At 60.7% G+C, this 21,285-nt stretch overlaps 1 protein-coding gene and 1 long non-coding RNA gene across 3 annotated transcripts; one reads left to right on the forward strand and one right to left on the reverse strand.

Annotated features, from left to right (window-relative positions):
• Positions 1-842: 842 nt before the first annotated feature.
• MNT (MAX network transcriptional repressor) lies at positions 843-18,533 on the reverse strand. 2 transcript variants are annotated; one of them, XM_054459786.2, is made up of 6 exons: positions 17,531-18,533; positions 11,797-12,376; positions 11,196-11,237; positions 10,904-11,015; positions 4,661-4,853; positions 843-4,457 (listed from the first exon to the last, which is right to left on the reverse strand). In XM_054459786.2, the coding sequence occupies exons 1-6, from the start codon at positions 17,601-17,603 to the stop codon at positions 3,691-3,693; spliced, it is 1,767 nt and encodes a 588-aa protein (XP_054315761.1). In that variant the 5' UTR covers positions 17,604-18,533; the 3' UTR covers positions 843-3,690. The 2 variants fall into 2 exon arrangements, with proteins under 2 accessions (XP_054315761.1, XP_054315762.1); XM_054459787.2 differs by lacking the exon at positions 17,531-18,533 and adding an exon at positions 15,514-15,846.
• LOC134738651 (uncharacterized) lies at positions 4,852-6,854 on the forward strand. Its single transcript, XR_010124566.1, has 2 exons — positions 4,852-5,527; positions 6,130-6,854. It is a non-coding gene; the product is annotated as an uncharacterized LOC134738651 (long non-coding RNA).
• Positions 18,534-21,285: the final 2,752 nt, after the last annotated feature.

Raw genomic sequence — 21,285 nt, forward strand, 5'->3', positions numbered from 1 at the left:
GCAGAGTCAGTCTCCCCTGGGGGGACTGGGAGTCAGACAGGTACTGTCAGGGTGGAAATGAGAAACTGGGCCCCCTTGCCCAGCCTGGTCTCCAGAAAGGCCCAGCTAGTGGCTCCCGGCCCTCACTTCCCACACCACCTACTCCCAAGACAGCCTGCCCAGGGCGAGAAGACACAGCCACAGGGACAAGGGGCTTCCAGCCCAGCTGAGAACACAGCTCTTTGCCCCTGACCTCCAGCCTCTTCTTCCCCTTGTTCCTTTCCCTTAGAGGACAGCTTTATGGACTCCCCAGCTGACCTGTTATAACTGCACCCCCAGAGCAGCTCCTCAAGAAGCTCTCACCCTCTGTGCCCAGACCCTGGGGCAACTCCCCTGTACCTTTTTTATTGGATCCGAGTCTAGGACTGGCCCCAGGTGCCACAAAGGGTGGAAGATGCTGGGTAAGAACTCTGTACCCAGTTGAGAGATCTGACTGCCACTCCAACGAAGTCCCCAGCTAGCCGTGTGGCCTCAACAAGTCACTGGGCCACCTCAATCCTGTTTCTTTATCTGCCAAAATGGGGCTAAGTCTTGCTTATTTACTTCACTTGGCTGTTGAAAGATGAAACAAGATAATGCTCGTAAAATGGTCTGAGGAAATATGAAGCTTTGCAGAAGTTTCAGACCGACCAGAACTGCCATTTTCAGAGCGGCGGAGGCACCGGGTCAGAGCCGCTTGAGGACTATGCTGGGCAGACAGGGTCGAGACAGGTGATCTCGCCGCTCCTGCCGCGTGCTTCCTACAGGCCTCAGCCTCCTTTTGCAATAAAATGACCCAGATGCTGCAGGCTGGCAGCTCCATCTCAGGTTTCAGTGCAGGTTTATTTCAGTTTTATATTTTATTCCAGGCAAGTGCTTATTACATGGATAGTATTCATGTCTCGGTAACTAAAGTCTCGGAGCATGAACAGCCACTAGGATACAGTTCAATAGTAAAAATACAGTATGTACAAAATTAGGGTTTTTGTAGTTTTTGTTGTTTTTTTTTTTTTTTCCACACAGCAGATGTATCCAAACACATAAAAATCTCTACAGTCTGGGGTCGCTACAGTTTATATTTCAGGAAACAGAGACACAGTGGCCGAGTCCTCACTGTAAACAAGGGCCACCTCTGGGGGTTGGGGGTGGGACCCTGGGATGGGGGGAGAAGCAGCTGTTTCTGGAGAGAAGGGGTCATGGTGACCCCAGTTCCCCTCCAGGCATTCCCTGCCTTCTTTGGCCCCCCAAGGAACCAACCTCCCCCTCTCCCCGAGGTAAGGACTCCCAGCCAGTGAGCCACTCTGAACATCAAAAGGTAAAACACCCATGAGAGGTAAGATGTGTGCGCGTGTATGTGTGTGTGCGCGTGCATACGCACGTGTGTGTGTGTGTGTGTGTCCCAGGCTGGAAGGGCTAGGGAGGGAGGGCCAGGCGGTCCCACAGGGTGAGGACAGATGTGGTCCCGACAGCTCTCAGGGGGAGACGCCCAAGGAAGGGCTGGGTGGTGGCTGCCCACTTGGGCACACAGCATCACAGCGTTCACAAACGACAACAAGAACAACAGCAACACCCATCGTCACCAATCTGGACATAGTCATTCGGCACTAGATTTGCAGGCCCCCACTGCTGGGGGACAGGGACGGGGAGGGGCAGCGGGTGGATGATGAGGTATCTGTGCAGGCCCGGGGGCCACTGGCCTCAGGATGCAGGGAGAGGTGGGCAGGCTGAGGGGAGGGGCGAGCTCCACGACGCTGCTAACTGCCCCGTGGGTCACGCCTGCCATTGCTGTCACAATGGGAATAGCAAAGCTGGCTCTCCCAAAGCCAGGGGGTCTGGCGGAGGTGGCTGTGCTGGGGTGGGTACAGGGCTCAGCCTCTGAGGGTGGTGACCTGGTTTGTAACTGTCCCTTTACCCACAGCAGGAGAGAGAAATAAGGAAACAGTCCCTGGGAGGTGTCCAGGACCAGGAGGGAACGGGAAGGGAATTCTTAGGCATCTAAGGATTCTTTATTTCAAGAGAAAATCTATTCAAGACCTTTGCTGACCTCCTCTGTGCCTGCAGGGCACTCCAGGAAATCCTCAGCTCTGTCCCCTCCCTCCTGGCCCCCTCGCTGGCCCAGGCCCCTGCCCCAGCCCATCAGTATGAACTTCACATCCAGGGACACTGGCTTCCTCCCGCTACACTGAAAGGCCACTGGTGAGTGTGTGTCCAGGTGGGGAGCCGAGCGTGTCTGACACAAAGCCACTTGTAATAAACATCCACATACAAGGAAAGGCCAAAGCAGGCTGCCCAGAGGCAGAGAAAGCTGCATCCTAACACAGAGCCCCTGATTCCTCCCCGTTCCACACTCAGCCCTGTCCTTGACCCAACCAAGGACCTCTTCTCAGAGAAAGGTGGTGCTGCTCAGCAGCTCCCCGGGGAGGGCCCAATCAAAAGTGTCCCCTGGAGAAGCGGGGTGTTGAGGGGATGGGAGGACAGAGGCAAAGGAGCTGGAGCAGAAGCAGCAGCCCTAGCTCCGGCCCTCTGTTCTGTATAGGTCCCAGGGTTGGTCTGGGGACAGGCTTAGGGCTTGGCTAAGCCGCTGGGTTTTTACCTTCCTGATGTCTCAACGATGTGGCTTCTATGCTCCTGGAAACAAGACCAGATGCTGGCCCATGTCTCCCAAACTGCAGGAGGCACCCAAACCCACAGGCCGCCAGGCCCACCTGTCCCTTGGAGGAGTGCCCAGCACTCAGCAGAGGTCAGAGATCAGGGGCTGAACGCAGGACAGCGCCCCTCTTTGCTGCCTTCTGGAAGCCAAGAGCCAAGCCCAGGGCTGGGGACTGGGGACAGAGGCCCAGTGGCTCTCCTCCCATCCAGACCCAGGCTGCAGGGCACGGGGAAGGGGGCAGGACAACCGAGGTCCTCCTGAGGTCCACAGCCCAGTGGCAGGCATTGGGTCGAGGGCACAGGAAGCTTGGCAGTGGCTGGGTTTGGTTTATTGTTGGTAGAGAATCATTTTAAGTAGTTTCTAAGGTAACAAATCACAGTGACTGCAACCGGGTCAGAGAGCCCCAGGCTGGGGCTCCACCTGTCCAGGTGGGACTCCAGACCAGCCACTTCCTATGATCTGTCACCTGTGCTCAGAGCAGGGCCCCTTATCACCCCAGTCCGCAGCTTTCTGGGCCAAATGGCTTCAGTTCTGCTTCCCCCATTTCCCCTCCAAAGGCCTGGGAAGAGAACACTGAGGCTCCGGAGGAAAGCCAGGGGCCTGGGCCACCTCACCAGACAGCAATAGCAGCAGCAGCACAGGAAGGCGGGGCAGGGCGGGGGAGAAGTCAGGGAGCGTGACGTCCACATCGCACTGATTTCCCAGGGTAGGGAGGGGAAGCAGGAGCGGCACTGGAGCTGGCACTGGGCCGGACAGGTGGCACATTCCATCAGAGTCTCGCATTTTCTCAGAGTCATCTTACCAAGTCCTAGTGCAGCAGGGTGGCCCCCTGCCCTGTGCCCAACTCCCTGGGTGACCGTTCCCTCCCTTGGCTCAGAGTCTTTGCACCCCTTTCCCCTAGGAGGCCTGGGGGTGGTGGGGGGCTGGCCTGGGCCTGGCTGGAATGTGTGGAGCTGGTGGGTGAGAGTGGGGGCCAGGTCCCCCTCCCTGTCCCCACTGGGGGCCTCTGAGTGGCCTCGTCCTCAAGCCAGCTTGAGCGTGCTGACTGGGAAGGAGGGCATGGTGACCATGGTCACAGGATTGAGCACGGTCTGGCCCACCAGCTGGGGGTGGTGCACCACCTGAGCCCCCACGGCCGGCTTCGCCATGACAGTAGCCGGGGGCCCCAGGCCGGCTGTGCCGTTCACTTGCTGGTGCGAGAGGGTGTGGGCGATGTGGCTCACTGCCACGGGCTGGCTCACTGCCACGGGCTGCGGGTACAAGGGCAGCTGGGAGCCCAGGTGGGCCACATGGTTGAGGGTGGCAGGGTGCACGGTGATGTGCCCAATGGGGGGTGTGGCAGGCGCCAGCTGCACCGCAGGGCTGGGGGCCGAGGGGGCGATGTGGGCGATGTGCTTGCCGCCTGGCCCCTGCAGAACGTGGTTCACAGTCTGGATGACTGAAGCGTGAGTGGTGGCTGTGTGGGCGATGACCGTGGAGCCACCCCCAGCCGTCGCCACCAGATGGGCTGGAGCTGGCACCAGTGTCTGGGCAGGGGCAGCTGGTGGGGGAGGAGGGGCTGGCAGAGGGGTCTTCTGCTGTGGCTGCTGCTGCTGCACGGGGAGGTGAGCAGGAGATAGGGCCACAGAGTGGGGGTGAGGGTGTGGGTGTGGAGGCAGAGGCGCAGGGGTGGTGCTGGGGGGTGGCAGGGTGGACTTCAGCAGCTCCGGCTGGGGACGATGGCTCAGCTTAGGTGGGCCCAGGCCCGCCCGGTCCTCCTCCATATCCTCGTCTATGTTGTCCTCACCCTCTGTGGGGAACATGGGGCAGGGAGCAGGTCAGAAGGGCGGGGAAGCAAGTGGCTGGAGGCGTAGATGCTCGGGGGGGCGTGGGAATGTGATGGGGCTGGGGCCAGGGCCATCTTTTCTAGCAGGCAAGAGCCTGGCCAGGGAGGCTGGAATTTGAGGTGTAACATCTGAGGGCTGTGGGGCCAGCATGGGGGCTGAGGCTCACCAGAGGCGGTGGAGGTGGAGGCCTGGTCATCCTCGGGCTGGCCCGTCTGCCGCAGCACACGGTCAATCTCCAGTACGTCCATCCACTGACTCAGCTCGTGCTTGAGCTCTGCCAGCCGCTGCTGCGTGGCAATCTTCTCCCGTGCCAGCCGCTCCATTTCATGCTCATATTCTTTCTCCTTCCTCTTCAGGGACTGGCGCAGAGTAAGGGACAGCAGAACACCCTGAGCAGCAGCCTTGGGGCCCAAAGCCCCCACAAACCTCTCCCTATCAGCTGGCCCACAGAGAAAGTCTGTGGCAACCAGCAGGCCCAGCCTGACGGGGGCTGCTGGAGACCGCACCCGTTGTGGTCCATGCCCCTGCCCAGCGAGGCCCAGCGTCCCAAGGAGTGTGGGCTCTTGGGACAGGCACCACTGAAGCAAGCTCAACCAGGTGTGCAGGTCCTTCCCTGTCCTCCACAATTCGTCCTCAGGGGCTTCTCCACCTCTCGCCCCATCCCTCCTCCAGCAGCCTCTTCACTTTGCACACTTCTGCCGCGAGCTACCCTCTGCAGAACCCCAGGATCCTGTGCTTCCACCTCACCGTTCACCTGTCTCCCTGGTAACTTCAACATCCTTGCAGAATGACCCACTAGGCAGTGACACAACCTCGCCCCGTCTCATCTCCAGGACTCGCCTCCCTCCTGGCTGCTGGTCCGCACCTGCTCCCCGACCTCCTGGGCAACTCTCCACTGTGCCCGCCTGTGACGCTTCTCAACGAGGCTCCACTTACATGTTGCTCCCCATCGCCCTGCCCACTGCCCTTCAGACGCCCTGGGCTGAACAACCCCCAAGCCTAGGAACGTGCCCCCCGTACTTGGGCTAAACAGGTACACCTGTACTTGGGCTAAACTGATCCATGAGAAACGGCTGTTGCGTCCCATGACCCAGCTCTCCTCCACACTCAAAGTCTTTCCGGTGCTCCAACCCGACACTTCATCAGTCCCACTCTTGCAAGTCTCACAGGCCTCCCCGCTGGCAGCTTTTCGCCCAGGCACGTCATGACCAATGTGTCCACCAGGCAACGCCGACACACGTGTCCTTGCTACCTCCCGAGTCCCTTTCTTGGCCTGCTCTCGAGCTCCTAGCTTCCCAGGCTTACTGATCATGTCCAGGTGCAGGGCCCGCAAGCTTTGCACACACACAACTCACCAGCCCGCCTTGGTTTTCCTCTCTGACCCCGTCTGCCCTCATCACACACAGATCCTCCTCCCTTTACCCCCTAGATCTTATCTGCCCGTGCTCCAAGACCACATCTGAGCCCCTGCCTCCCCCACTGTCCTTCTGTCTCCCACATCCGCCTGCCTCCAAGCCCTTCTGGGCACCGCACCGTTTTTTTCGAGACTGGTCTGGATTTGGGGTGGGTTTTGGTTATACTCCCCTCCCCCACTCTCCCTCAATTTCTTTTTTACTGTTTGTTTTTTTCAAACAGAGTTTCGCTCTTGTTGCCCAGGCTGGAGTGCAGTGGCATGATCTCGGCTCACCGCAATCTCTGCCTCCCAGGTTCAAGCGATTCTCCTGCCTCAGCCTCCTGAGTAGCTGGGATTACAGGCATGTGCCACCACACCCGGCTAATTTTATATTTGTAGTAGAGACAGGGTTTCTCCATGTTGGTCAGGCTGGTCTCGAATTCCCGACCTCAGGTGATCTGCCCGCCTCGGCCTTCCAAAGTGCTGGGATTACAGGCATGAGCCACCGTGCCCGGCCTACTAGTGTTTTATCTTTGATTCTCCGTCAGCCCTCACCCCTGGTTCTCGCCTTTCTTGATCAACACCTTTTCTTGCCTCTGTCCCCCTTCTCTCCCTGTATCTCTCACTCCCCTCCAACCTGGGGGACAGTGGTGTGCAGGAGGAACCATAGGCCTGAGAGTCCATCTGCACTCCTTCCTGGAGCCCAGAGGCAGGAGAAGGGGGTGGCGTCTCCAGCCCCCTGGCACTGAGGAAAAATGGGGCTCCTCTCACTCCACCTTTCCCTTCCTTCCCTGCACCAGGACTGGGCCACTTCTGGGTGGGGCGGTGGGTCCCAGATTGGCTCACACTGAGAATGTATGAACTGCAAACAAAATTTCTATTAAGTTTTCTGTCTCAAAAAAAAAAAGCAGGGGGATGAAGAAAAGAGCCCCATCTGCCTGGGCAGTAAATACGAGGCTGAAAGATAGGACTTCATCAGGAACCGGCTCATACAAAGTCTCTCACATATATATGTTTTGTCTTTCCGCCTCAACACACACTGTCCCTGTCCAAGCTGTGAATGAAGGTGAGGATGGCTGCGTAGTCCGTTTAAATCCCAGAGCCCATGGGCGGCCAGGAAGAGCTATGTGCAGGGTGCTTACTCAGCCCCAGGGGAAGGATCTGGAAGGGCGCTGTCCCGACTCCTGGTGACCATGTTCCTTCCCACCTCTGTCCTTTCTCTTCCCTGCATCACAGGGAGAATCACAGTAACCCATTAGACCCAGGTTTCCCTTCTTTCATCCCCTAGGGCGGGGGACCCCACACCCCAGGTACTGGTCCATGGCCTGTCAGGAACAGGGCCGCATGCAGGAGGTGAGCAGCGATGGCGCTCTGATCCTGTCACATCAGTGGGACGTTCGGTTCTCACAGAAGCAGGAGCCCTCCTGTGAACTGTGCACACCAGGAGTCTAGGTTTTGTGTGCTCCTTAGGAGAGTCTGACTAATGCCTGATGATGGGAGGTGGAACACTTCCATCCCGAAACCAGCCCCGCCCTCCCTCCCCCATGGAAAAATGGTCTTCCAGGAAACTACTCCCTGTTGCCAAAAAGGTTGGGGATCGCTGCGCTAGGAGCAGTTTTGCTGTTTTGTAGCAGCTTTTTCTGACCAGGCCTGGCAAAGTCTCCAACCCCACCCACCAGTGAGGCCAGCTTCCCACACCCCCTCCTGCATACATTTCTGCCCTCACCAGTGACAGATGTCTCTAACCATTAGTGCCAGCAACACATAACCCAGGTAGAACCGTGCTCTGTACTGGCCTGAAACCTGGCAGCTTGACACTTCAGTTGCCAGTCCCAGGCCACACACAGCCCTCCCTCATTCTGGCTTTAACAGTTTCTCCCCATTTTCTGCTAGAAGATAGGAGGAAACTCCCTTTCCCCCTACACACACACCTGTGTGGCTTTTCTTTTTTTGGAGACAGAGTCCCGCTCTGTCATCCAGGCTGGAGCGCAGTGGCATGATCTCGGCTCACTGCAACCTCTGCCTCCCGGGTTCAAGCGATTCTCCTGCCTCAGCCTCCCGAGTAGCTGGGATTACAGGCATGTGCCACCAGGCAGGACTAATTTTTGTATTTTTAGTAGAGACAGAATTTCGCCATGTTGGCCAGGATGGTCTTGAACTCCTGACCTCAGGTGATCCACCCGCCTCGGCCTCCCAAAGTGCTGGGATGACAGGCGTGAGCCATCGTGCCCAGCCTGTGTGTGGCTTTTCACCTGGCTCTGAGGCTCCAACAAGGGGCCCTAAGTGAGTCAGCTCTCACTTGAACCTGGCTGCTGGGGGCTGGAAGCAGCAGTCCTGAACTCAACCCACCTGTGGGTAGGATATAGTTCTGCGCCAGGGAGTGACATGGGTCAAAAGCTTCCTCTTCTCACCTAGTCCAGTTCTTCACAGGACTAGAGGCCCCTGCAAGGTTTCCCCAAGGTCTAACTTTAACCCACATTGCTTCATTCTAAACCCATTTCCTTTCTGTGACTACCTGGATGCACGGTTTGGTGCCTGTTTTTCTTGTCTCTGTCCACTGTACTGTGGCTGTCTTCAAACCTTTGACCACCTCCAAGCCACTCCGGATTCTGGCCGGGCACCACTGCCTTCTTCCCGCAGCTTCCTGCTCTCAGCAAACAACCAAAGCCCCCAGTCTATACAGCCCCACTGGTCTCTCCAGGACCAGCTCTTGATTCTGCCTGTCCCTGAGTGACACCCTCCTGACCATGTTTGTGTTTGTTCTTAGACACGGAGGTCTCACTCTGTAGCCCAGGCTATCCTCGAACTCCCTGGGCTCAAGCGCTCTTACTGCCTTGGCCTCCGGAGTAGCGTAAAGGGGACTCAGGTGCGAGCCACCGTGCCTAACTTTTATTTCCAAAAAGCATCCTGTTCCCTCCTGCTGGAGAAACTGGGCTGCCCCTGGGCTCTTGGCCTCCACTTTGCTCCGTGCCACCCAGACTTATCCTGCAGGTCTCAGCTCAAAGGTCCTTTCCTCAGGAACAACTATCCTCCCTCCCCAGAACAGATCCCGCCGCCCGGTCCCTATTATGCCCATACGGCCGTCTTCTGTAGAATGACTTGTTCATCATCTGCCACAAGACCCAGCCTGGGAGGGTGGAGACCCAGGCTTTTTTACTTGTTCGCCACCATTCGCCCAGAAGCAGAGACTTCGCTAAAAGCACCTCAATGAATAAATGAGTAAATGGTTTGTAGACAGGCCTTTTGAGTTTCCTGCTTCTGTAACCAACACCAGAATGGGTGTCCCTTCTGGACAGCCTGAGTGAGGCCCACCCCGGCTCCTACTTCACCGGGCCCAGCTCCTCAAGAGCTTCCTTCTGCGGCTGCCGCTGAGTCTCCTTCCGATTCATTTCCAAACCCACACGTTACGCAAGGCGCCCTCTGCAAGTAGTATCTGCAAAGAGGAACTCGCCATGCTGTCCTTTCTATTTCTCAAAAATAATAGCTAAGCAAATGTCGGGAGTGCAGCGAAGTGTCTGCATGAACACCCTCAGCCAGCCCTGCGACTAAACTACAACCAAGCCCACGTTCTGCAAAACCATTGCAGAAATAAGCCACCGGCCTGTCGCGGCCTCCGGGGCCCTCTCCCGCTCGGCGCCCCGAGGCCCCACCCCGAAGCACGCGCGCACCCACGCGGCCGCGGCTTCTCTGCGTCACCCTCGCCGGCTGCACCGCCCTCCGCGACTCGAGAGCACCGCCCCCGCCCGCTGCGGCCAATCCGCGAACCCGGCCCCGCCCCTCCCGGCTGCCCGGAAGCGGTCTGGAGGCGCGCCAGCCCCGCCCCCCGGCCGGGGTTGGGGGGCGGCGGGCGGAAGGGCGCGTTCGCGGGAGGCTGGGAGGGAGCTGCCCGCCTGCAGCAGTCGCGAAGCAGCGCCTCAGCCCCTCCCTCAGCAAGTCAGGCTTCGGTTACCTCAGGGCTGTGACCCCGCGGTCGAGGCCGGGGGAGGGGCGGCGCCCCGCGGCTGGCTCCTCGCGCGCTGGACCCTCCTCGCCACCCCTCCCACGGGCCCCGTGACGCCGCGCCGCCCCCGGAGCTTCCTCAGAGGGTGGACAGGGAGAGTCCCGGCTCGCCGCCCACCCCCCAACGCGGGCTGGGAGCCCCACGTCCCTCCATCCCCAACAGCTCCGCGTCTCCGCGGCCGCCAGCCCATCCCCCACAGTCTCCGGCCCGGCGCGCGGAAGCCCCGCCGGTTTCCAGGGAAACCGAAGCTCAGGCCGCCATGGCAACTGCCTGACGTGGCGGCGCCCCCGGCCGCAGCACTGCAGAGGGAGCGACGCCCAAAGGGAGGGGACGCGCAGCCGGGAGGGCCCCGAAAAAAGGGACACCCCCTCTTCCTAGCCCAGGAGGAAGGAAAGCGTGACGTGTCTCAGGCTCGGCGGCCCCGGGGCTGTTTGCCGCCCAGTCAAATCGCAGTTTTTCCCCGCCCCAGGCGTAACCCCACACACGGGCCCTGGCGCCTCCACGCGCGCTCCGAAAGGACCTTCCTCCTTCGGGGTACACGGTGCTCCGCCCGCGCCGCAGCGTGGACGGGGACCACGCCCAACCCTCCCCGCAAATAGCTACAGACATTCGGGCGGAATCTGGGCTCCCGCCCAGGCTCTGCGGCCGGGGAGGAGGCGCCGGGCCGCCCCATGCCCTTCCCTCCCGCGGCTGCACCAACACGCGCGAAAGGGAGCCGCCACCGGGACTCGCACCAGGCGTCACGGCGCGCGCCTCACGGCCCCGGGGACACCAAGGCTGCGGGGGCTAGGGAGCGGCGCGGGAGGGGAGCCGCGCCCTCCTCTGCGCACGCGCGTCCTCCCGGGCAGGGAGCCCCGCTGACGTCAGCCGGGCCATGTGCTCAGCGCCCGCGTGGAGGCGGGAGGGAGGCGCGGGGGAGCCGCCGGGGCGTGAGGGCGGGGCGGGGCGCGGCCGGGGGAGGGGCGGCAGAGGGAGGGCGGGGGAAGCTGCGCGACGCCGGCCTCCGGGCCCCATACCTGGATGTACCGCAGCGCCGTCCGCAGCACGCTCAGATTGGACGTCTTCTTGTCATCCACGTTGGGGATGTTCCGCTTCAGGGTCTCAAAGCACTCTTTCAGATGGGCCCTCCTGGAGAGAGGGGCGAGCGCCGGTCAGCGGTGCCTGGGGCGGGGCTGGGGCGGGGGGGGGAGGCAGGACCCGGGGAAGCTGGGGCCGAGGGCCGCCGGGGCCCGGGCCACACGCGAGCGCACGCACGCGCGCGCGCGCACACACACACACACACACACACACACACACACACACACACACCTGTTCTTCTCCAATTTGTTGTGGACTTCTCTGGTTCCGATCCTGAAACCCAGACAGATAGGAGGCTCAGGGAGGAGGACTCGATTAGACCGCCTTCCTGACCTGCGCCGCCACCCCCAAAATTGCCACAGGCTGTTTGTCCCCAACATTGTCTTAAAGCAGAATGGGAGATGTTCGCCCTGTGCCATGCTGCGCCCACCCTCTGGAGGGCACATCTGTGCTCATCATCACAACTCCTGTCACCCTCCGTCCCACCAGGAGGGAACCAGGAGGGCTCCTGGGACTCAGAAGCAGCCGGTTGACCCCAGCCCTCACCCAAGAGGCCCATACTCTGTCCAGAGGCCTGGGAATACCATAAGCCTCAGCCTCGGAGTGCGTTAGAAAACACAGAAGCCTGGGAACGGGGCAATGGGACATTCTTTCCCAGGATAGAGATGGGCACAGTGAGCACGTGTTCAAATACAGGGGGCACTTCTAAGCTGGGGAGGCAGGACACACCTCTGAAGCCCCAGCCGGGGAGGGCACCTTGTCTCGCACACAGCCCAGGGGATGGGCAGCTCTCCTATCCCCCACCAGCCCGACCCTGCCACACCCCACTCACCCCCCGGGCCTCTTCTTCTGTTCACTGGATTTGACTTCTTCAGCTGGTGCCAACTTCAGGGTCCCAAGCGTGGGTGGGGGTGGCTGCTGGGGGGCCAGCTGAGGCTGGACTCCAGGGTGTGGCGCTATGGTCAGGATGGGCGTGGGGAGGGGCTGCAAAGGCTTGGGGCTGCCAGTGGGTGGAATGGTGGTCTTCGAGTCCGGCAGTAGGGGAGCAGGGGTGGGCACCTGCGGCCTGCTCGGCAGGGGGGCAGGCTCCTTAATGCTGAGTCCAGGGGTGCTAACCAGGGCTGGCTGACGAGGTGCCAGGGGCAGAGGCTGGGCTGCCGGGGGCAAGGGTGGGGGTGGGGGTAGAGGCTGAGGGGAGTTCGTCACCACAGGGATAGGAATGACAGTCAGTGGGGCAGGGGTGGCAAGTGGGGGTGGGGGTGCCGGCGGGGGAGCCGGCGGAGACAGAGGCAGGGGTGGTGCCTCCATGCGGGGTTCCTCCACAGGAAGGGCATGTGCCAGCCTGGCCAGGCTATTGGCCTTCTTCTGTTCCTGCTCCCGCTCCTGCTCCAAGCGAAGCCGCTCCTGCTCCTCTACACAGAGAGAACACAAGGGGGGGTCTCAGCGGGGCCCCAGAACTCCAGCCCTAACGCGTCCTCTGACCCTAGCCCAGTCAGTACTCAGTGACACCCCTGCTCAGCGAGAGACACCACAAATAGCCTACCAGCCCAGCCAGGCACGGGGGAAAGTGCCGGGGGCACAGCAGTGAACAAATCGAACAGACCTGTTCCCCGCCACCAGGGAACAGGAGGACAGTCACGGGGGCGGACAGTCCGGGCTGCGGGCAGGACAGGCGGCCCTGGAAGGGTGGAGCAGAGCTGTCAGAGGGTGCTGCAGGCCACCTGCCAGCCTGCAGGGTGAGGAAGAGGGCGGGTGAGGGCAGCGAGCGTCAGGGGCCACAGGGCCGAGGTGGGAGAGGCAGGCAGAGGCCCAGCCACCCAAGACTTCACACCAGAGAAGCGGGTGTGCTAACAGATCCCAGCTTCCGTGGAAGGCCTTTAACAATGTTTACCAGGCACTTTCTAGAGGGCAGGCAGTGCCTGCATGGCACAGATAAAGTCAGTGAAGCTCAGGGAGCAAAGTGATTTGCTGCAGGTCCCACAGCAAGCCTCCTGACCCCTGGAGGACACTTGCTGTGCTCACAAGGAAGTGCTGACAGTCCCTGGATCCTCACAAGAGCCCCAAGTCACATCACTGGCAGGACAGGGACATCACCCTCACTTCACACATGTGGAAACAGCCCAGCACTCCTGACTCCGAGGCTAGGTCCCAATGCCTGTTTTCCTCAGGGCCCATTCAACAAACACACTTACTCCCGCTCTGACCCTTCTCGTGTTATAACTCATTTTTCCCAAATCCTCAACATCCCCACCACCACCAGCAGCAGCAGCGCCAGCATGTCCTGTTCTTCAGACCTAAAGCATCCTCTGACATCCTCAGTGACACCCCGCTCAACCTGAGACAATACAAATACCCAACCAGTCCAGCCAGGCACCGGGGAAAGTGCACCTGCCTTGGTTCTGGGTGAGAGAGGGCAGCTGAGGAGGAGGAGGTACAGCAGCGACCATTTCTCCCAAACAAGAAGGGGCTGGGCTCTTCAATGGGGGCTGAGCAGGGCAGTGCACCCCACCACCCGCTCAGCATCTCTGCTGAAAGCCCAGCAAGAAGGCAAGGCCCACTCAGGAGCTGGCTGCCTACAGGGGAAGGGGAGGCACCTCCATCTCCCGCTTGCCTCGTCCTCTCACAGGCCCCAGCATTCTGGTTCCCTGGCTGCGGGGCTGGCCCGGGCCCTTGGAGTCTGCAGCCCCCAGGCCAGGGAGCCGCCGGGACAAGCAGCCCTCTCCTCTGGCCCCGGACGCCCTCCCCGCTCCGCTGACGAACGCAGCTGACAGACCGGGCTGGTGGACACGCCCCAAACACCCGGGCAAGGGGTGGCGCGGGGGACTGGAGTCGCCTAAGGACCCCTGGGGAGGAGCGCACCCACCTCCCACACTCTCACTGGCTCAGGCGCCCCAGAAAACCTGAGGCCTCAGGCCCTTTGGCCAATCAACAACTGGAGTGTGAGCCAGGCCTGCTCCCAGCCCCGCCCTCCCGCAGAGGGAAGAGGCCGAGGAGGAAGCGAAGGGGGAAGCGTCCTGGGAGTGGAAGCCTCAGTGGTTTCCCAGCAGCCGGAGTTCAGGGGCTGGGCCAGCCAGCGGGCCTCTTCCAGATCTCCCTAGCCCTTCGGGAAGAGGCGATGCCAGGCCGCTGCAGGCCTGCTCCAGTGCGGGGAGGCCTTAGGTTACGCCCGGGAGAAAACCAGCTCTGCGCTCCCGCTTCCCACAGACTGCAGTGGCCAAGCAGCCTGCTGAGTTCCAGTGACAGGGCCCTTGTCAGTCGGGCACAGCCCCAGTTGTCCCCAGCCCCTTCCCCTACCCCAAGACAAGGCTCTGGATCCCAGGGCCTAACACAGCCCCCGCCTCCATTCCTTTGGCTGACACAGACTTAACTTTTCATTGGCCTTGAGACGTGGGCTCCACTCTCTATAGGCAGAGGAACAATCAGGGCCCTCCCTGAGTCACAAGGACAGGTGGGACCCTAGAGTGCAAGCCAACCCCCATTCCCCATATTTTAAGGCAACCCCAAAGCTCACCTGGGAGGTAGCAACCTCCTTCTCACCTACCCTCTCTCACCCAGAACCAGGCCGGTCCCTCACAGGTGCCAGGAAGGACCCAGTTACACCTGGAGCAGCATGAAAAAGCTCCACAGGTGGTGAGGAAGAGGAGCTGCCCCCGGCCAGATCCAGCCCACCAGAGCTTCCTGTCCCTTCCCACCCAGCGGCAACCCTCTCCCTGTGCACTGGAGAACCACCAAACTGGTGGTGGCTGGTGCTCCCTCAGGAGCACCCTGCGCTTAGGCTCTTTAAAAGAATGTTCTGCACGTCCACCAGACAGGGTGTGCCCTCTCACATGCTTCCCTGGGCTCCACCCAGAGGCTGCCCCCAAAGAATTTAGCATGCCCCTCTGCAGTGACCCAGGGGCCAAGGCTTCAGCCCACAGTCAAGAGCATGGGCAGCGTGCTCCCTTCAACCTTCCCAAGTGACTGGCCCAGGCGCTCTGCAGGCACAGGGCTAGGGGTGGAGGAGCCCACATTGGTGGGCCCCAGCAGCCACGGGAATTCTCCCATCTGCACACTAAAGAGGGGGCTTGCTGCCTAAGGCAGGCCCAGGGTAAGCCTTGGAGAGTTGGTCAGGAGCCTCTGGACACTCCAACCAACTCCCTCCAAATAAGGCAGAAGAGTTGCATCTGAGCCACCTCTATGAACACTAGGAATGACCAGGCCAGGCCTTCCCGCTGAGCACCAGGATAGCTCTGCCCTTTCTCTTCTCTCACAGGCACACACGTCTGCAGGGTGCTCATGTGAGCAAACTGGCTGGTCTAGGTCAGAAACCCATGCTTGCGGTTGAAAGGGAGAAAGGACAAGAGGATCCCTGTCCAGAGCTGGTCCTAGGTCCCGGGAAAGCGTTCTGGTCAGCAGGTTCACCTGCTGTGCCCTTCCTTCCATTTGTCCTGCCCCAGCTCAGAGGACAGAACCTCAAGAGGGAGAAGAAAATGAATTCTGGAGGAGAAACTGCTGGGATCGGTTCCGGACACCCGTACATGAGTTTTTGAGTAGATCTGGCTTTCCGTACCCACTCATCTCCAAAGACCTCTGACCAGCACCAAGAAGCCATGACCAGGCCGCTGAACTCGGTCTAAACACAGTGGGTACTCGAACTGCAGCGTGTTGATGGCGGCAGCAGGTGAGTCTCTCCGAACCTTGTGCACGGTCTTCCCCTGACCCCTGTGCCCAAACCTAGGACATTCTTGGTCACCAGGGGCACTCTCCACTGCTCTGGACCACCAAGGCAACAGGCGGGGAGTGTGGGCGATGTCCCCGCCCATCACTTCTGCAAAACCCAGGCATCTGAGTCTCACATATCTCCAGTGACTCTTGACCTTGAGAGGCCGGTCGCCCCGACTAGGCCGCCGGCCCCTCAGCTCCCCCGCCCCTTGCCCGCTGCCGCTCCCCCCTTCCCCCACCCCCGCCCGCCGCGGCGGCGGCACACGGCGGCGCGCGCGCACACAACACACTACTCTACCTCCTGCATGACTCATCATTGAAGCAACAATAGGCAGAGAGAAAGGAAAGGAGGGCGAAGCACTCTCCACCACAACCAACCCCGCCGGGGGATTCTAGGGGGCGGGGAGGGCACAGGAGTCTCCGGGTCCTGCACACACACCGTTCCAGAGCCGAGGCCCTGGCAGAACCCTGGAAAAGGGAGGTCTTTCCCGCCAGCCCCTCTGCAGCACCCTGAAGCCAGGGACCACCAACAGGGCGCGTGAAGATAGGAGTCATTAGTCTCTTCCCTTTCGAGGGAGCGCCGAAGTTTGCCCTTTCTCATCCTGGGTCATTCCAGCGTGGCCCCGGGTGATGCCAGGGGGCATGGTTGGAACGTTTTGGGGGTCAGTGGAAAAATGTGAGCTCTAAATGTCTCGTCGCCCTGCGATTCTGAGCGTTTCCCTTGCCTCGGGATCAAACACAGGAGGTTAGGGGCCAGAGCCGACAGGTGAGCTCGGCTCCTCCCTCGCAGGGCAAAGGCTCTCCCTGGGAGGTGCCCAGAGGCCGGGGCCCGGGCCCAGGCCCAACCCAGCGCAAGGCCCCTTGCCAGCCCCGCCCAGGCCCCGCCCCCGGCCGAGCGCGAGGCGGTGAGGAGGGGCCGGGCCGCGCCGTCCCCAGCAGGAGTGTCCCCGGTGCACGTGGTCGGGGGCGGAGCCCGTCCACGTCACCACCCGGTGTAACCAACGGGCTCGGAACGCAGGCACACGCAACATTCCAGGCGAGAGCGGGTTTGGAACGCGCAGACACGCCACATTCCACACTGGCTAAAGCGGGGCGCAGCGAGGGGGGCCCGGGGGCTGCCCCCCCAGCGACCCGCGGGCCATTTCGCAAACGCCCAATTAGCCCGGCTTTCACCCAAACCCCGGACGCGCGGCCCAGCCCAGCTCTGGGAGGCGGGGTCAGGCGGGGCTGGCCAGGATCATAAGACACGCGATGTCATTTCATTCTGCAAAGGCCGCCTCCGCCCCAAGCGGCGCGTAGATCTGCCGGGAGCGCCCCCCGCACCCTCCCCACGGGGCCAGGGAAGCCGAAGAGCTGCTCGGCGTAGAGTAGTCCCCACCCCCACTCCGTTACACACACGCCCACTCGTGTGCTATACACACGCCCGTGTACACGTCCGTTCATCTGCTCTTCCCGAGGCTCACATCACACATCCCCCGTGCACACACGCACGCACACGCGAGCCTGCCACCCCCACGCAACACCATTCCTCACCCCACCCCCCGGCTCACACATCCTCAGTGCCACCGAGGGCTCCGCTGGCCCACGCAAAAGCAGCCCCCCACAGAAGGGGCACAGGGGTGCCAGGCAGCCGGGGTGGCGCCCGCAGGAGCCAGGTCCCTCGCAGCATGTTAATGAATTCATTAATTAATTTCACTGCCCACATCACCCCTCCCCGGGCGGCGGCTCTCGCGGGGAGCCGTGCGCTGCCAGGCTCCGTAGGCCACCCGGGAGGGGGCCCTGTCCGCGGTTTCGCGTGGGTTCGGGGACCGAGGTCACTCGCTTTCCCTTCCCCAGTGCCCCAGGGGCCCAGCCCGGCCGCTCACCACGTGCTCTCTGTTGTTGCTGCGCTTGCCATTCCAGGAAGCGGGCCGCCTCCAGTAGCGTCTCTATGCTCATCGCGCCGAGAGCTGCCGGGGGCGCGCCGGGGCCGAGGCTGCGGCCCGTGAGCCGGGCACAGGTCAGGCTGGCGGGCAGGCAGGAGGGAGGGATCACCTCCGGGGGGCGACAGGGCTGGGCGGCGCAGCGCACTCCGCAGGGAAGAACGGGGGAGCACGGGGAGAAAAATCAATGTCTCTCAAAATATTTGCAAAATATAAAATTGCAAATTTAAAAAAACGGGATGCAAAAAAAAAAAAGGCGGCACTGCCTCCCTTCTTCCCCTCCCTCTCTACCTCCCTTGCGATACCTCCCGCCCCGCGGCCCCCGGGAGTCCCGCCGACAAGAAAGGGCTTTGCAACAAGATGGCGAGGAGGCACCGACACACACAACAAGGGAAGGAGCCGCGCTGCCCCCGGCCGCCGCCCCCGCTACTACACCGGGGCCACAGCCAAAGCCCGGACCGGAGCCCCCGCCCGCAGGGCCGCGGCGTCTCGCGAAGGGAGGGGCGGGTCCTGCGCTGCTGGCCCCGCCCCCCGGATCCGGCGCGCGCACACGTGGCCCGGGCAGGGAGGGAGAGGTCCGAGCGGGGTGTGCGCGCCGCGGTTCCGCTTTCCTGCTGGCCCCGCCCCAGCTGCAAGCCACAAGTTGGGCCGGGGCGGTGCGTTTGGGTCGTTCACGACGAAATCTGTCCTGCTGGAGGGAGGGAAGGGTGAACAATTCAAGATTTAACAGAGTTCCAATCAGGATATTCCGGGTCAGGGAAACCTTGGGAATGGCAGAGACTGGCCTGACCCTGGGACTCCACGCTCCACCCACTCGCGACCTAAATCCCGCAATCGCCGGGCTGTCGCAATTCCTCCGGGATCCGCCCCTGGGCGGAGCTGCCGGCGGCTGGAGACTGTCAAGAGAACCAGCAGAGGGAGCGGAGCGGCAGTCCGGCTCCGCGTTTTGTCTCCGTTCCTCCCCCCGCAGTGCGTTCGCATCCTATTAGGCGACGTCACCGGGCCGCGGGCCAATGGGCGGACAGGACAACACGGCATGGAGCAGCTCCACATGGACACCCCGCGCCGCCAGCCTTCCGTTTAAAGGGCCAGTGTCTGCAGGTCACATTCGCGGGTGTGGATGGGGCCACTGGGCGAACCCAGGGTGGGATGCCGTAAGGGGAATCCCGCAGTGGTGCCCTGGCCTCCCCATTCCTTTTCACCACCCTCCATTTAAAACCAGGCCTTTATCTTTCTTTCCCCTAAACTCCAGTCTTTGTCCACGCGTATTCGATGTGGGTGGAGATACGGACTGTGCCACCCCAGGAGCCACCCTTTGCTCTGGGGCCGGGGTCGGGGCGGGGAACACGAAGCGCCCGCAGCCCAGGCCGGGGGGCGTGGCCCAAATCGGGAACAACAACGTGGAGGGCGGAAGCCCGGCCCTCCCCGCGCCTGGCGACCGGCGGTGGGCGGGGCGCGGGGCGCGGGGGCGGGGTCCGCTGCGGCCGGCTGGAACCGCGCTCCCCAGAGGGAGGGACCCCCGTCGCCCGCCCGCCCGCGTCTTCCTGGCTCGAGTGATTAGGGGAGCCCGGGTGCAATCGGAGAGTTAGCTCTTTGAAGCCGGCTGCCCCTAAATCCTCTCACTTCACAGATAAGGAAACTGAGGCCGAGACGGCCAAGGAGTCGCCTAAGGTCGTTCCGTATTCCACCTGCTCCTCTCTCCCGAAGCGGGGGCACTCTTCCCTGACCCCAGGGACGACTCTGAAGCCAGTTCTGCAGGAGGGCCCCCAATTAGAAAAATACCAGGGAGGAATAGCAACCCTGACCACTTAACACACTGTGATTGGGGCAACAAAAATCTTCACCTGAGACCCAACTCCGCTGTTCTGCTTCCTCGGTGGAAGCCACACGAACCCCACTGGTACAGCGGCAGCGATAGACCCCGGGCGGCTGAAAGCTTATTTGGAGCGTCCCGGAGCATGTCGATTGTGCTGTGCCAGTGCAGGGGGAGTACCCCTCAGTTCTGGCCCCAGGCTCCATTCTTTGCTAACCGGTCCAAGAAGTGGGGGGCAGTCAGTGCCAGTGGGTTTAGAACTCCTCAGCTGCGGCTTCACCATCACACAGAACCAGAAAGCAAACCTTCATGAGGCTGAGAGGCAGGCCGCCCTGCCAATCCACTCCATCACATGGCACCCTCGGAGCGTTCCTATTTTAGGGACTGGTTGGAAGACAGCTAGAAACATAGAAAGCAGGCAAAATGTTTGCTGGCTTTGCTCCTTTCCTTTGAGGGCGTCGTCATGCATCCTAGGGGGGAAAAATCTGCACAGATCCTGGAAATCAAGAACTTCGTGAACCAGAGGAAGGGGGCTGTTTGCCAGCACTAGTCTACAGAGGCCTCTGATCTTTTCACATTTAATGCCCCAGCATCTAGAGCTGAGCATGCAGAAGTCGCCACACACAGGAATGTCCAGGTAGGTACCACTGATTTTGCTTATGATGAAGCTGGAGCAAAGGCGGATTAGAAAGGAACAGCCCAGTTTTTCTCCATGGGATGAGTGCCCCTTTGCTGGGAGGGCTAGATCTGTGCTGGCTCCAACATTGCTTCCTTTAAGGTATCTGCCACTTGCCACCAGTATGGTTGGGCCTGGCCCATTCTGCACTAGGAATGGAAAATTCAAAGGCAATATAATATATAGGCGGCAGTGAAACAGGGACTCTAAACAGTACACAGACAGTCCCTGACTTGTGATGGTTTGACACAGGACTTTCCAAGTTTGCAATGGTTGTAAAAGTGATAATCTAGCGTGCGCTCCTCAATTTGGGATGGGATTATGGCTGGTGAAACCCATCCTAAGTGGAGCCGCATCTGTACATGCTAGTGACCTGAGTTAATGCTTTTGGGCAAGTTCGTATTTTGTGTGGGGTCAGCACCGTGGTGCGCAGTGCTCCATCCAGCTGTCCCTTCCTGCTGTCCTCAGGTGGCCATGCACTCATACAGCCCTGGAGTTTCTGCTGAAGGCTGAGGTTTCATTTTTTACACTCTTCTTTGTCACTGGCCAACTCTATACCAGTAAGTAGGTACCTCTCTGAAAGGCAGTATTCTTAAGACACTGTTCGCTTCAGGGGTGAGGAAGCAGAAGATAAGAGTAGAGTGAACACAGATTTGAATGCCAGCCTCTCCATTGCCCCCAATACTCCATCTGCTCCAGAGCTTAGTGGAGACGTTTGCTATTTCAAACAAACAGCCTCACTGGCTTCACATGATCATCTGTTTATTTGGGTCATGTGGGGACAGCAGCCAGGGGGTGTTAGACAAAAACAAGGGTTTAGAAAGGAGGCTGCAGGCCAGGAGCGGTGGCTCACGCCTGTAATCCCAGCAATTTGGGAGGCCAAGGCAGGTGGATCACTTGAGGTCAGGAGTTCGAGACAATCCTGGCCAACGTGGTGTGGTGAAACCCTGTCTCTACTAAAAAAAAAAAAAAAAGGAAGAAAAAAGAAAATTAGCTGGGCGTGGTGGCAGGCGCCTGTAATCCCATCTACTGGAGGTGGTTAAGGCAGGAGAGTCACTTGAACCCGGGAGGTGGAGGTTGCAGTGAGCCGAGATGACACCACTGCACTCCAGCCTGGGCAACAGAGAGAGACTCCGTCTCAAAAAAAAAAAAAAAAGAGGAGGCTGTTTCTGGGCCTACTGTTGCCTACAGGAGCCTGAAAATGGCCAA

The sequence above is a fragment of the Pongo pygmaeus genome, chromosome 19 (assembly GCF_028885625.2).
Source record: "Pongo pygmaeus isolate AG05252 chromosome 19, NHGRI_mPonPyg2-v2.0_pri, whole genome shotgun sequence".
Classification (NCBI taxonomy): domain Eukaryota; kingdom Metazoa; phylum Chordata; class Mammalia; order Primates; family Hominidae; genus Pongo; species Pongo pygmaeus.

Excerpts from the sequence above, each read along its gene's own strand:
- MNT (XM_054459786.2), bottom strand. The coding sequence starts at position 17,603 with ATGAGCATAGAGACGCTACTGGAGGCGGCCCGCTTCCTGGAATGGCAA. Across the intron at positions 11,238-11,796 it reads CAGAAGAAGAGGCCCGGGGG|GATCGGAACCAGAGAAGTCC; the intron begins GTGAGTGGGGTG and ends TCTGGGTTTCAG. Across the intron at positions 4,458-4,660 it reads CTCCACCTCCACCGCCTCTG|AGGGTGAGGACAACATAGAC; the intron begins GTGAGCCTCAGC and ends TGTTCCCCACAG.